General features: G+C 36.2%; 1 protein-coding gene across 1 annotated transcript in view; it reads left to right on the plus strand.

The window, feature by feature from the left end:
• The window catches only part of itfg1.S (integrin alpha FG-GAP repeat containing 1 S homeolog), a 101652-nt gene that overhangs the window by 20613 nt on the left and 66865 nt on the right, over positions 1-14174 (plus strand). The window contains exon 6 of the mRNA XM_018260672.2: positions 985-1079. Within this exon, the coding sequence (XP_018116161.1) occupies positions 985-1079 (95 nt within the window). The remainder of the gene's footprint in view (positions 1-984; positions 1080-14174) is intronic.

Raw genomic sequence — 14174 nt, forward strand, 5'->3', positions numbered from 1 at the left:
TCAGCACTACAAGTTTCAACCCTGTCTGGTATTAGACTAAAGTTATTTCATACAGTTCATTCTGACCACTGTTGCCAAATGGCAGAAAACTGCTGCAGTCTAAACATCCATGTACCATTGCATTATTTTTATTCCAGTAAAACGCCTCACTTCTGATGTCTCTGCTCACTCATTTCCCATTTATAAACTGTGAGCATCTAATGTTCCCATTGGCCCATAATGCACAAGCTAGTGGGGCTCTGTTTTAAACACCCGTGTCTCTGGGCAGGCCCATCAATCTATGATCATAAGCCGGAGTCACGATTGACCTTCATTCATGGGTCTTCTCCAGTAGAGAAACTTTCCTCTGTCCAGTGTTTTAAAGTCACATGATAGTAAGGGCTTGGTTACTATTAAGCTGAATACACAGAATTCACACAGATCCAACTACTGCAAAAGTTATTGGATTTGGCTGAAGCAAATATACAGTATAAAGTTGGTAAAGTTTTTAGGAATGACTTCTAGAATGCGTAGACTTGATTGATTCTTCAGAAGCATTTTTTAGAAGTATTTTGGCCATCGGGAAGATTTGTTGCCTGTACTAAATATGCCCAACTGTGTGGGACGAATCTCTGAAGATGCTTCTCCGCCAGCTATAATCAAAATCACCAATCACTGATGGGATGGCATTCTCGTTGCTTTGTTTTCCGAAGTTGTCTTGCAAGGAAACTTTGGGCGATCTCATAATGCCTACTTTCATGATTTTCAAATCTCCACTCTATTCGGCTCTGTGTAGCTGTATGTGGGGAGAAGCTGTCATTTTAAATGTAGCCGCTTCTCTCTGCCTCATTAATATTCATTAGGGGAAGAGAAGCATTCAGTGCGCTCATCTGCCCGAGCTTTCTGCAAAGCTGAAAACATAAAGTTATGTGGATTAGAACTGGATATGTTTCTTAAGTCTTCTAAGTACCTATTACTGTTTTAAATGTTAATATTCTTTTTCAGGAGTTTATCAGTGACAGCAACACTGAACACCAAACAAAAAATGTTTATACCTCACTCTCATGCTTTTGTAGATCTGACTGCAGATTTTACAGCAGGTATGTTTTTTTTCAATTGCCAATGTCAATTACAGCGCATACATAAACTGAATGTGTTGTCCTTCCTTCCTTATATTGTTTCATTGTATGCTTGGTATCTTCTCAAAATGTCAAAGATGATCCACACACCCCCATGCACCCACCAACTTTTTTGATAGAGTAAATATTAATGACTAAGACTGACAGAAAACCTTTGAAAGTAAAATAAAGATTGCTGAACAAAAATAGAAAATTAATTGTTCAATAGGTCAAGGTAGAGTTTGAATTTGAATAGCTGTTATGCACCAGTAATAAATAATTCATTTATAACCTAATATTTACATTAAATACAAAAACATTTGGGGTGGTGCTTATCTTAACTAGACTAAATATGCTATTAAGCCACATGCAGTGTCGGACTGAGATGGCAGAGGCCCACCAGAAAACCTTAGGCTGTGGGCCCACTTTCCAAACTATTATTCCTCCTCTCCTCACTCAACCTCTTTATTATCCTAGTCTTTTAATCTACTTACTATAGTCTTCCATTATTCTGCATTTTTGTTCCATAAAGAAACAGGGAATAAGCATGAAATATGCTAAATGGTTAGAAGCAAGAATGCATGTTGTGTTTTTAAAACAGTATTTTTTTGTTATTCTGCTAAAATGTTAATATGCCAAGAAGCAACTGGCGCAGTATTTCTCCATATATTTTGTATAGGATTTCCTTTTTGATTTAAAATGGACCTGTCACCCAGATATAAAAAGATTTATAATAAAAGTACTTTTAAAATTAAAAATGAAACCCAATTTTTTTTTTAATTAACACATCCATACCCATTAAAAAGCTATTTAAAAATGTCTGCCCTTTGCATAGAGGTGGGTCAGACAATTACTTTCACATTGCTTTCAATACTTCCTACATGTCTCTGCACTCCTCACATTCCCCTACCATCCTCACATTGCACTACCCTCCTCACAATCTAATTGTGTATTGTGTCCATGGGCAGGGGTATCAGGTCCCCCATTCTGGCACATAAACAAGATTTTGCCATGATGCAAATCTTGGCTTAAAGGAATTGTTCAGTGTTAAAATAAGAACTAGGTAAATAGATAGGCTGTGCAAAATAAAAATAAAAAAAGTTTCTAATATAGTTAGTTAGCCAAAAATGTAATCTATAAAGGTTGGAGTGACTGGATGTCTAACATAATAGCCAGAACACTACTTCCTGCTTTTCAGCTCTCTTGGTTTCCACTGATTGGTTGCCAGGCAGTAACCAATCAGTGACTTGAGGGGGGCACATGGGCCATAACTGTTTGCTTTTGAATCTGAGCTGCATGCTGAGGATCAATTGCAAATTCACTGAACCGTTATGTCCCACTTGCCCCCCCCTTAAGTCGCTGACTAACTCGGAGTTAAAGAGCTGAAAAGCAGAAAGTTGTGTTCTGTTATTTTAGACATCCAGTCACTCCAGTCTTTATAGCTTTTTCGCTAACTAACTATATTCAAAACATTTTTTATTTTGCACAGCCTATCTATTTAGCCAGTTTTTATTTTTACACTGAACTGTTCCTTTAATAACCGTGTCCACAAAATGGTGTCTGCCTGCATGCTATGTTTGTGTAATTCCAAAACTGAATGAAAAAAAAGTTAAATAGTGTGTATACTTTGTTATGTTTATTTTGCTTGCTGAACACAATAAAAATGAATCTGGAATTATGTCTTTTTTTTTTTTTAAACTTGCTTTTATTCATTTTTATCACATAATAAATTTGTTTCCACTGTGCTTTTTTTAATGAAAAATGTTAACATCCTTAAATATGAATCTTTCAAACTGATTTAGTCACAAAATATCTGTTCAACTTGCTACTCCATGTTTGTATTTTCAGAGGTCGATATAAATTATTGATACACAGACCCTTTGCATCATGGACTCCTGCAAATAGAACAGTCACAACATAAAATATAATTTCTTATGCTGTGTAAAAAAATGGCGTTATAATACACCACACATTCCCATGATTTTCTATGTAAAAAACAGTGTAATACCGGTGTAAACATTTTACGTGTTTTTCTTATGTGACTTCCACCAGAAGCAATGTAAAAAATAAAGGCGTCAAATCACATAGCATATAATTACACACACCGTTGCCATTTATTTTACACAGCTTTTTACATAGTATTTTCTGCAAATTTCATTTTACTCAGCATAATAAATATGCCCCTTGGTATGTTCAGCACAACTCTGTTTGTTGAACTCCTCTTGAACAAGCTGATATACTGCCTCTTTAAATTTTATTGAATTGGCTGAATGAGGGGTTCAGTGTTTAGTACTGCTGCCTTGTGCTGGATTAAATTGTGACTAGGGCACTGTCTTAAGGGAATTTGTATGTTCTCCCCATACCAATAATAAGTGGTATACAAAAAACTGTATTTTAATTACAGCAACAGAAGCATAGCCTATGTCATATGTTGGCTGCTGAGTAGTACATTGTCAATGTGAGTTTCCTGATTCTAGTAATGGTAACATTTTCTTTTCTCTGTAATTAAAAGTCACAGCTGCAAAGTCTGCAGAAATTACAAGTCCTGACAATATGAATTGCTAGTTAAAGTCCAATATAGCCAATCACATCAAATCCTACATAATCTAATATGTCTTTAAGCCACATTTTATTTAATTAAACCTTAAAGCAATCACAACTCATGCCACAGCAGATTTTAACCACCGGAGCTAGACGTTAACCGTGTAATGGGAGCTGGAATAGGATGCTGGCCTTTGACAGCCACAGGTCGCAATAAAATGTATTTATTGTGATGTAGGCACATACTAAAGTGATGTTATTTTTGAAGTTACTTTGTAATTAGTCTTTGGGTTTATTTGTTTGGGTTTTCTACTATTGTAGTTGTGCCGCTACTTTAAGTACATTGTACTGTAGAGGTATTTTGTGCTGGCAATACAGAAATCTGTGGCAAACCAAAGTAAAATATTTTCACAGATCCCATTGAAAGACACAGCAAAAATAAGCTTTTAAGTGTAATTGAAATTGGGAACTTCTCACTTGCACTTTATGATGAAAAAAAAAAACAATGAAAATGTAGTTTCTTAATTAGATTGGCAGTCTGACATATATAATGATATGGTCCTTTCTTCAAATTTTTGGCTAATCTTACATTGGGCAATTTCTTAGTGTAAAATGAGTAGCCCTGAGTATATAATGTAGGACTTCCCTAAAGATGTCCATCCAAACACAACTTAAAGTGGACCTGTCACCTACACATAAAAAGCTGCATAATGAAAGTCCCTTGCAAATTAAATATGAAACCCCCAAAAATGTTTTCATTAAAACATCCATACCTGTTATAAAGGGGTTTAAATATCTAAACTGTCAATCAAATATTACCTGCCCCGCCTCTATGCCCGTGGCATAGAGGAGGAGCAGTCAATTACTTTCACTTTCCATTCAGCACTTCCTACATGTCACTGCTCTCCTCACATTCCCCCTTCCCTCCTCAGGCTCTATAATTGTATAGGGCACTGCACTTGGACATTAGGACCCCCATTCTGGTTCATACACAAGATTTTGGGGTGATACACAATTTTCCTTAATAACCGTGTCCACAAAATGGCTGCTGCCTGCTTGCTGTGATTGTATAATTCCAAGACAGAAGGAAACAAAATTTAAATAATGAATAAAGTGTAAGTAAAGTTTATTTTGCTCAACTAACATGATAGAAAAGAATTTGAAATTATTTCTTATGGTGACAGGTCCCCTTTAAGCATTGTGAGCAGAAAATGGTAATTCAAGCAAGTTGTATACTGTCCGTTACTGTCAGTCCCCTGGATATTGGCACAAGTTATAGTCGGGCGTTATTGAAGGCTGCATAGGGTATGGTTACAGATATATATATATATATATATATATATATATATATATATATATATATATATATATATATATATATATATATATATATATATATATATATATATATATAGTCATGATTTAGGGGAAGCCAGCACAGAAAGCTTCCATGGCTGTGAATGACTGTACTTATAGTGGTTTTCACCTCCACAAATGTTGATGCTTCCCCCATCACACACATCATACATGTTAAACTGGGCAGAAGGAAATTCTTTACAGCTCCTACCCCTATTATGTCTTATAAGCTGCACTGGTAGCATAAGTTGAGAGGTGAAAAAGATAACATAGGAAAGAATGGCACTGTGAAAGGACTGACTGAATGGTACATTGGGAGACAAGAAACGTATGCGAAAAATTGCCACAGGGAAAAAGAGAAGATAAACAGGCAAAGGGAGTGCACAAGAGAATGTTGTATTGGGGAAGAAAAAGAGAAATGAAGGAAGAAAGGGTAAAGAAATAAGCATAATACAAGGGGATAGAAAAGATAAAAAAAATACTGAAAAGTAAAAGGATAAGAGGGAGAAGAATTGCACAGGGACAGGGTTAATTCATTTTGAAGAACTCCAGCAGTGCAGGTAAATGGCAGTGTCTGTATTTCTTGCATAGTAAGTAAAGTAAAGTGGAGGAGGTATAAGCCAAAATCAGAGACACAATACATATTATTTTCAGTGCTAGCCATATAGCATTTGGCAATTCATGATATGTCTCCATTGTCACAAGTTGGTTAATGTAGTATCCCAGGGTATAGGTGTGTGTGTTGCAGTGGCAATTTATGTACTCATGGTTTCTGCAATAACTTATTTAAAAGACTTATGAAAAATAACTCAGCACCTAAGGGGCTTTCAACTTACTATTTGAAAGGAAAGTGTCTTTATTCTTTTGCAAGTGCTAGAGACCATGTTCCTTAGCTATTTTTATTCTGTGTTTTGAAAAGCAAAGCCGAGAGCAACTCTATTCTCTATTCTCTACTCTATTCACTATTGTGAACATTTGCAGATATTAAGAAATCTACCGAATCAAAGCACTCCATGGGAACTCATCTTTGCCACTATGAAAGATACGCTAAGAGCAGTAACACAGCTCTATACAGGGTCATCTTGGTTTTTATATTTTGATATATTGTTGCTTAGGCCATAGAACCCAAGTTGGTAGACAAGTGGATGATATTTAGTTAACCATATAGTAGATAAAACTGTAATAAGCACAAGGATAGGTATAGAAAATGTATCGGAGCTCACCCTTCTTGATAGCGCAGCGTCTCTCCCCTTGGTAGTAGCTCTCGCGGGATCCTCCTCACCTCGTTCAGGAGGTAACTATAGTGCACAGATTTACCCCGTTATACGGCTCTAATTGAAGGAATCACAAGAGATGTTTGAGCTCAATTTTCTTGTGGCTTTATTTGGCACATCTAGTGAACTTGTGGCAGTGGGTTGGTGAGGAAACCTACGCGTTTCGTGCCTTCTCTCCTGGCACTTCGTCAGGGACCCTTTAGGGGTCGAATAGTAAATTAGATTTAGAATTTGGTGTCAAAATTCACACATTTGAATTTTAATCCCCCAATATGAATGTAAATTAGATGGTGAGATTTATCATACCTTGACCATGGAAACAGTTCGAATTCAAATTTTTTGCCACCTAAAGTTCATTTACAAGTCAATGGCAGAAGTCTGTTGAACCATTTGAATATGTTACTTCCTGACATTCAAGATTTTTTCGGAGGGAACACTCTATTCAAATTTAATTCGAATTTCCGGGACGGGGCTATTTGATTGAATATTAGACGTTCTAATTTTTTCTTAAATAACCTCCCATTCGTATATTCGAATTTATTAGAATTTAGAATAAATTAGAAATTTGACCTTTGCTAAATATGCCAATAATGTTATATCAACTCTCTTTTTTTATCTGAATGTGAGTCACGAGTAAAAAAAGGTTGGGGATCCCTAAAGCTTGCCATGCTCATACTGATAAAATCTTACAAAACTTTGTTCCTGTTCAAGATGGCCCCACAATCCTAACAAGTATTCTTATACTATGGATCTAGCCTGTACAATTCATTGGATCTGTCTGAAAATCCTATCTGCCAATGCACCAGAACTGCTAGTATGTAACCAATATACAGTGCCCTCCATAATGTTTGGGGCAAAAACAAATTTTCTTTCATTAACCCCTCTCCTCCTCAGTGTGTAAAATTTTAAATCGAACAATTCAGATGTGATTAAAGTGCACATTTTAGTTTCTCCATGTAGAAATCACAACACTTTGTATACACAGTCCCCCTCATTTCAGGGCACTGTCATGTTAAGTACTTTGTTGCATCTGGCTTGCTTGCAATGATTGATTGAAGTCTGCGATTCATAGGTGCTGAGTATCTTTTCTGGTGATGCTCTGCCAAGCCTCCACTGCAGCCACCCTCAACTCCTACTTGTTCCGGGGGCTTCAGATTGTAAATGGGAGGATTATGTATAAAACGTTTTGTAATTTCTACATGGTGAAGCTGAAATGTATACAAATAACTTTAAATTAAAATCTGGAATGTGCCCTTTTATTACAATTTTTGATTTACAATTGTACACGCTAAGGAGCAGAGGGGTAAATGTGTCTTTGTCCCAAACATTATGAAAAGCACCGTATATTCATTTTATTTATCCCTTTTTCCCCCTCTGGGTCTCATTTAAAAGTAGTCAGTTCTCCTGTAAAGGGGAAATCCACAAACGTGAAGTGATGAGGATTTTTTTTTTGTGTGATCAAGACAAACACATTGTGTAATTATCTGAGAATATGTACAAAGGCATATTTGCACTATTGTGCAGTTTGAGTGTTCTACCTGTGGGGATTCTGTGCGTGCGCAATGGCAAGGAATTTTCTAGTATTTTTTGTCGCAATCGAACGTCACATACTGTATGTTATTGCCCTTAAAGGGGTTGCTCACCTTTGAGTGAACTTTTTTTTTTTTTTTATAAATTCTTTATTTTCCATTTGCACATCTGCATATCACATTCATCATGTAATTGTACATATATGTTCATCCGTATTATGCAACATTATTGCGGCAAATCAATACACATAAAGTTCTGCGTCATGTGCATGAGAAGCAAGACCAATAGCATAAAAATATAAGAACATAAGAAAATAAAAAGGATTATGCCGTTTGTGTAACTATGTGATTCTATATGTTTTTGCTTTAAGAAAGTTACAGGTGAGCATAAGAGAGAGATAAGAACGTATCCATATATTATGATGTGGCATGAAAGGGAGGCCTGCCTGGTCCACAGTGAAGCCCCAAATAATTGAGATTGGATTAATACATAGGCATTAATACTGAAATTGAAACATGCCTAGTTGATAAGTGCTGCACATTCCGATGATTCCATAAAGAGAAGCCAATGGGTCCACTTCTGTCTAAAATTATCTTCCTGGGTTCGGTTATCTCTGGGAATTTTTAATCTCTCAAAATGATAGATTTCTTGAACCTGTAAGATCCATTCCTTGATGGATGGAGTCTGGTCCGTTCTCCAATACCTGGGGATTAGTGCTTTGGCCACATTAATCAAGGTGGAAACAATTGAGCGTTTATATTGTGCTGTAGACATTGTGTTGTGATGGAGTAAGAAAAAGGTTGCTGAATCAACAATCGTCAAATCCGTAAACTTAGATAACAGTTGCTTAACTTTCGACCAGTAAGGTTGTATCCCCGGGCAATCCCACATAATATGGGACAATGTCCCTCTCCCTTGTCCACACCTCTAGCATGTCTGGAAGATTCGGGTATATTTTCCCTAACTTTATAGGGACCCTATACCATTGAGAGAGTATTTTATAGTTGTGCTCCTGTAGTTTGGTGCTAGTTGCAGTCTGAAATGATCTTTCAACAATAGAGGACCATTCTTCCTCAGTAAATGTGATGTGGAGTTCTTTTTCCCAATTCCCTTTGAAAATGTTCAATGGAGAGGCCTGAATTTCAGAGAGGACTTTGCGCAATAAGGAAATTTCATGGGGGTATCGTATTGATTTTGTGAACAGTTGTTTAAAGGCTGTATCGTCCCCACTTCCATTACTCAATGTGCTCTCTGTCATCAAGAAATGTTTAACCTGATAATACCTCAAACGATCTAGTGATGTGACGCTATCTATTTGCAGGATCCTCCAGTTTTTTAAATTCTCTTCCACACATACCTGTAAGCTGGAAAGCCCACATTGTGTCCCCTGGATCCTTGTTTGAAGTTAGTCACTCGCAATCCTGGTGGGAAGTTAGTGTTGTGTAATATCGGAATCATTCTAGTATTGGGATTAACTAAATTCAATTTCCCTCTCAAATTGTCCCAAGTATGCAAAATAGTCGAAAGGATTGGGTTCAACGGTTTTGTGTGCAGCCTATTTTTTTCTATCCAAGGTAATACTTGCAGTGGTATCGTCATTTCCTCTTGTAGTATCGATATCCATAGTTTTGTATCCGCTGCATGCCAAATGTCCAGCATTCTTTGTAAAATAGCTGCCTGATAATATGTTCAAAAGTCCGGCAGCCCCACTCCCCCTTTACTCCTGGGTTGAGTTAGGAAATTAAATTTTAGTCAAGGTCTTTTCTTGTGCCATACAAACTGAGAGTGAGTGAACTTTTAGTATGAAGTGGAGAAAGATATTCTGATACTATTTTCAATTGGTTTTTATTATTTGTGGTTTTTGAGTTATTTAGCTTTTTATTCAGCAGCTCTCCCGTTTGCAGTTTCAGCAATCTGGTTGCTTGGGTCCCAAAAACCTCAGCAACCATATATCAATTTGAATAAGAGACCACAATATGAATAGGAGAGGGCCTGAATAGAAAGATGAGTAATAGAAAGTAGTAATAACAATTATTGAGTGGCATTACAGAGCATTTGTTTTAGATGGGGTCAGTGACCCCCATTTGAAAGCTTGAAAGAGTGAGAAGAAGAAGGCAAATAATTTAAAAACTATAAAACTTCACTTAAATTACCGGAGTGCTGCTGCTTTTGTTGATCTGCAGCTAAAAAAAAAATAATGAAGACCAATGGAAATTTTGCTTAGAATTGACCATTCTGTAACATATTAAAAGTTACCTTAAAGGTGAACCACCCCTTTAATAAAGTGATAAAGTGATCTTTATTTCTGCATCAGAAAACACCAGTTGTAAACTATTTTTTTAGTTGCAAAGCTGTTCTCTTTCATGTATCGTTTTACATATCCAACACCTTTTTACAGTGTTTTGAAATATGCGGCCATTATACCTTATAATATATATCTGCATACTTCATTGTGATATTAAAAATAGTTGGAAAAAGGAGCATCAGTTTTTCATAGTGTTTAACAAGTATAAAATCAGTATAAAAAAATATAAAAATATCTTGTTATAACAAACTCATAATTGACAAAAGTAGGGAAACCCAGGAATAGGATGTTGCAGTCTTTTGTTATAAGTTTAAAAGGTCAACTTAGTCATTGCAAACTAAGCTCTAAACTGTAAAGGGTTAGAGGTTTAATGGAAATGGTTTAAAGGTTAATAACCTCTAACCCAAAAGGGACTTGTATAGCTTTGATTGATTGCATGCGCTTGCACTGTATGAAATAAATGTGAATTAGCTGGCATAGTTACTAAGTATAGTTTAGCATTGTACTTGGCTGACACAAGCTGAATTCTGTAAACACCTCTATTTTCCTTATTCAGTAAAGAGATTGCCAATCCCCAGGAGATCTTTATAGATTTTTAAATCTGTTTATAATAAAATGAATATATCTTTCCCTATTTTTGCATTACCTTGGGTTGCTGGCAAAAATGATACTTTGTGTTAATGTTATTTGTAGGGAAGTACGTTAACAATGAGGAGAAGACTGGTATTTATGGCCAATCTAAGCCCCACATACATTGAGGCACTTCTGGGTCGAACCAATTCCATATACACCCCACATTTATTTCCAGCAAGTAGACCAGAAGGGAGGGGTGTAAATATTAATGTAAATATAGGTTTAAAATCACTTTATGATTATTGGTTGACTATATCTTAAATTAAAAATAAAAAACTTAGATGTTCCCTTTTAGGTACTTGTCATAGTCACACAGTTCTGTTGGCTGATTGTGGCAATTCCAGTTAATTTTCTAGCAGGATATTCACCCTGTTGTAAGTAGTTTGATTTGAATGTGCATGTGATGGCAAAATTGCAATTATTTTTCAATTTAGTTTTTTTTAAATACTCCTCAATTTTCTACAGTGCAGTATGCCTAATTGCTTGCTGGGAGCCCAAATACTTAAAATTTGTATATTTATTCGTTGAAAGCAGCCAATGTGCTGCATTCCATACCCTCAACTTGTTCATTTAGTGCCATTTATCTACAATTTTAGTGACTAGAGGCTTCCAAAGGTGTAGAGATTAGATTTTGGCAATGTGTGTTGCACTTGTAGTGGCATAACTGGTAGCTTAATTTAGTGTGCTTTGTTTTAACAACAAACATATAGCCAATTATACTCTATACTCAGGTATTTGTGTCTTCATTTAATGGGGCCACAGATGAGTCCTCCACTTTTGGAGGACTTCATTGCATTTATTTATGTATGTATGTTTATTACCGTATGCACTCTTTGTACATTTTTACAATGCAATGGTACAGTGCAACACAATAACAGTATAAATATTGAATAAACATTGCAATAACTAAAAATAAATATACAAATATTAAATGGCTCATGCATGAAGACCTAAACAAAGCTGTGGTAAGCAAAATCCCTTTAATTCCATTAAATAATATCAAATAATAATTTACTTTAAGATGGAGGCTTGTCAGTAAAATAAGATATGTATTGGAGGAGTTTTTATTTTGTAGACCCTAAAAAGTGCTCAAGAAAGTGTTTTTAAACCAAAAGAATTGACCTTGTTTAGGCCAGTGTTTATGTCAAGGCAGAAAATCATTAGCAGTATATTGTGGTTGCACTTAGTGAATTTGTTATTGCCCTGGCGTGATTTGGAGCTCTGGCTGAAAACATCTATATTTACACAATGCTTTTATAGTCGAAATTAGAGCTTCTGTTTGACTTGTACTGAAAGTGTAAACATACAATATTTGCAATCTCTACAGTGTGCTATGATTGCAAGTAATTAGCTTGCTGGGAGCAGTGCCTCTCTTCCAATTATTTGTTCTGCCTTTGCCTTGTCTGTTGAAGCAGAGTGTGTGGGATGAAGAAACCTATCTTCGCTGCTGCTTGCTTTTCCATCTCCCTTTATAGGCTTTTTACTAAAGGCATTTCTTCTCATTTTGCCTAGCAAGTAATAGTGGCTCACAAACAATATATGTTCCGAGTCAAGATCCTTTCAAGGTTATGGTTTGTTTATCTTAATATTGGACAAATGATAACACTGTAAAATAGTTTTCATGTAAAACTGTCTTCTTTCATGTGGTTTGAACAGGATGTAAGTCATTCTCATCAGTTATTGCTCCGCTGGAGCTTTTAATCTTATTTCCTTCTTACATGCACAATAACACCCACCCACACGAGGATCAGTTTAACCTTGAGTCCGTTAACTTACCAGTTTCTCTTTAGATTGTGGGAGGAAACCCACTCAAAACATTGGGGGATCATTATCGCTCTGCATATGTTGTGCTCAGTGTCGGACTGGTACACCAGGGGCCCACCAAAAACCTTAGACCAGGGGCCTACACTCAGTACTATTATTCTTCCTGTTCTCACTCAACCTTTTAGTCTCCTAGTCTCTTTTCTTTACATAGTTTAATCTATTATTCCATCTATTTATTGTCATAGAAATAGGGAATTGACATGAAATAGGCCAAATGTTTAGCAGCACTCCTCCTGACTCCTGGGCCCACTGGGAGTTTTCCTGGTATCCCGGTGGGCCAGTCCGATACTGGTTGTGCTCCGATTAGAAGCAAAGCCAAGACTGCAATATTGTAAGGCAACCATGCTAACCACTGTGCCTGTAAACGAGATTTTATATAATATAATAGTGCTAAAAATGTTTAATATTTCATCACCCAGAAGCTCTTTCTACAGAGTGGCATGAAAAAGGAGGTGTAAACATAGGGTCTGCATCTTTTCTTGCATTGCTACTTTTCACATCATTGTAGCAAGTTGCATACTTGCTGAAGACATTTTTTCTTATTTTTAGAGTAACCATTTAAGAACTGTTGCCTTGTAAGTTAAACCAGGTTAATGTACAGTATATACAAATAAGTAACAATTCCCCTGTAACTAGTTGGCCATGATCTACAGTCATATCAAAAAGTTTGGGAACCCCTCTTAATTCTTTGGAGTTTTGTTTATCATTGGCCGAGCTTCCAAATTTGACCGTGTCCAAACGGAATGTGAGGGTCTCCAAAAAATACAAAAACAAATGTAAAAAAGTAGAAAATTTATTAGGACATGATACCTAACGCGTTTCGTGCCTATTGGGGCACTTACTCATATGAGTAAGTGCCCCAATAGGCACGAAACGCATTAGGTATCATGTCCTAATAAATTATCTACTTTTTTACATTTGTTTTTGTATTTTTTGGAGACCCTCACATTCCGTTTGGACACAGTAAATTTGACTTTGCACCTTGGGACTGAGGTGAACTGTGAGTGCTTTCTCCTTTATTCTTTACTTCAATTTGTATTTTTGATTTAATACTTTTTCATTAAGTGGTACCACATTTATTTATTTCTATGTGACAGTAGCACTAACCTTCGTTTCTATAATATTCCAAATTTGACCACCTAATTTGACAGTAGGTAGCAGGTGTTTTTCTTGGAATGCAGTGTTCTTCTTCCGTCATGCAAAGCGCTTTTTGTTATGACCAAATAACTAAATTTTTGTCTCATCAGTCCAAAGCACTTTGTTCCAAAATGACTGTGGCTTGTCTAAGTGAGCTTTTGCATACAACAAGCGACTCTGTTTGTGGCGTGAGTGCAGAAAGGGCTTCTTTCGCATTATCCTGCCATAAAAATGTACTTTGTGCAAATTGCGCTGAATTGTAGATTGATGTACAGATACATCATCTGCAGCAAGATGTCCTTGCAGGTCTTTGGAGGTGATCTTTGGGTTGTCTGTAACCATTCTCACAATCCACCGCATATGCCGCTCTTTTATTTTATAGATTTTATAAAATATAGATAGATTATTGTAGCCTTCCCCTAAACCATGATACTGTACAATCTTTGTTTGGAGATCTTTTGAACGTTGCTTTGAGGA

Source organism: Xenopus laevis, chromosome 4S, assembly GCF_017654675.1.
Source record: "Xenopus laevis strain J_2021 chromosome 4S, Xenopus_laevis_v10.1, whole genome shotgun sequence".
NCBI lineage: Eukaryota > Metazoa > Chordata > Amphibia > Anura > Pipidae > Xenopus > Xenopus laevis.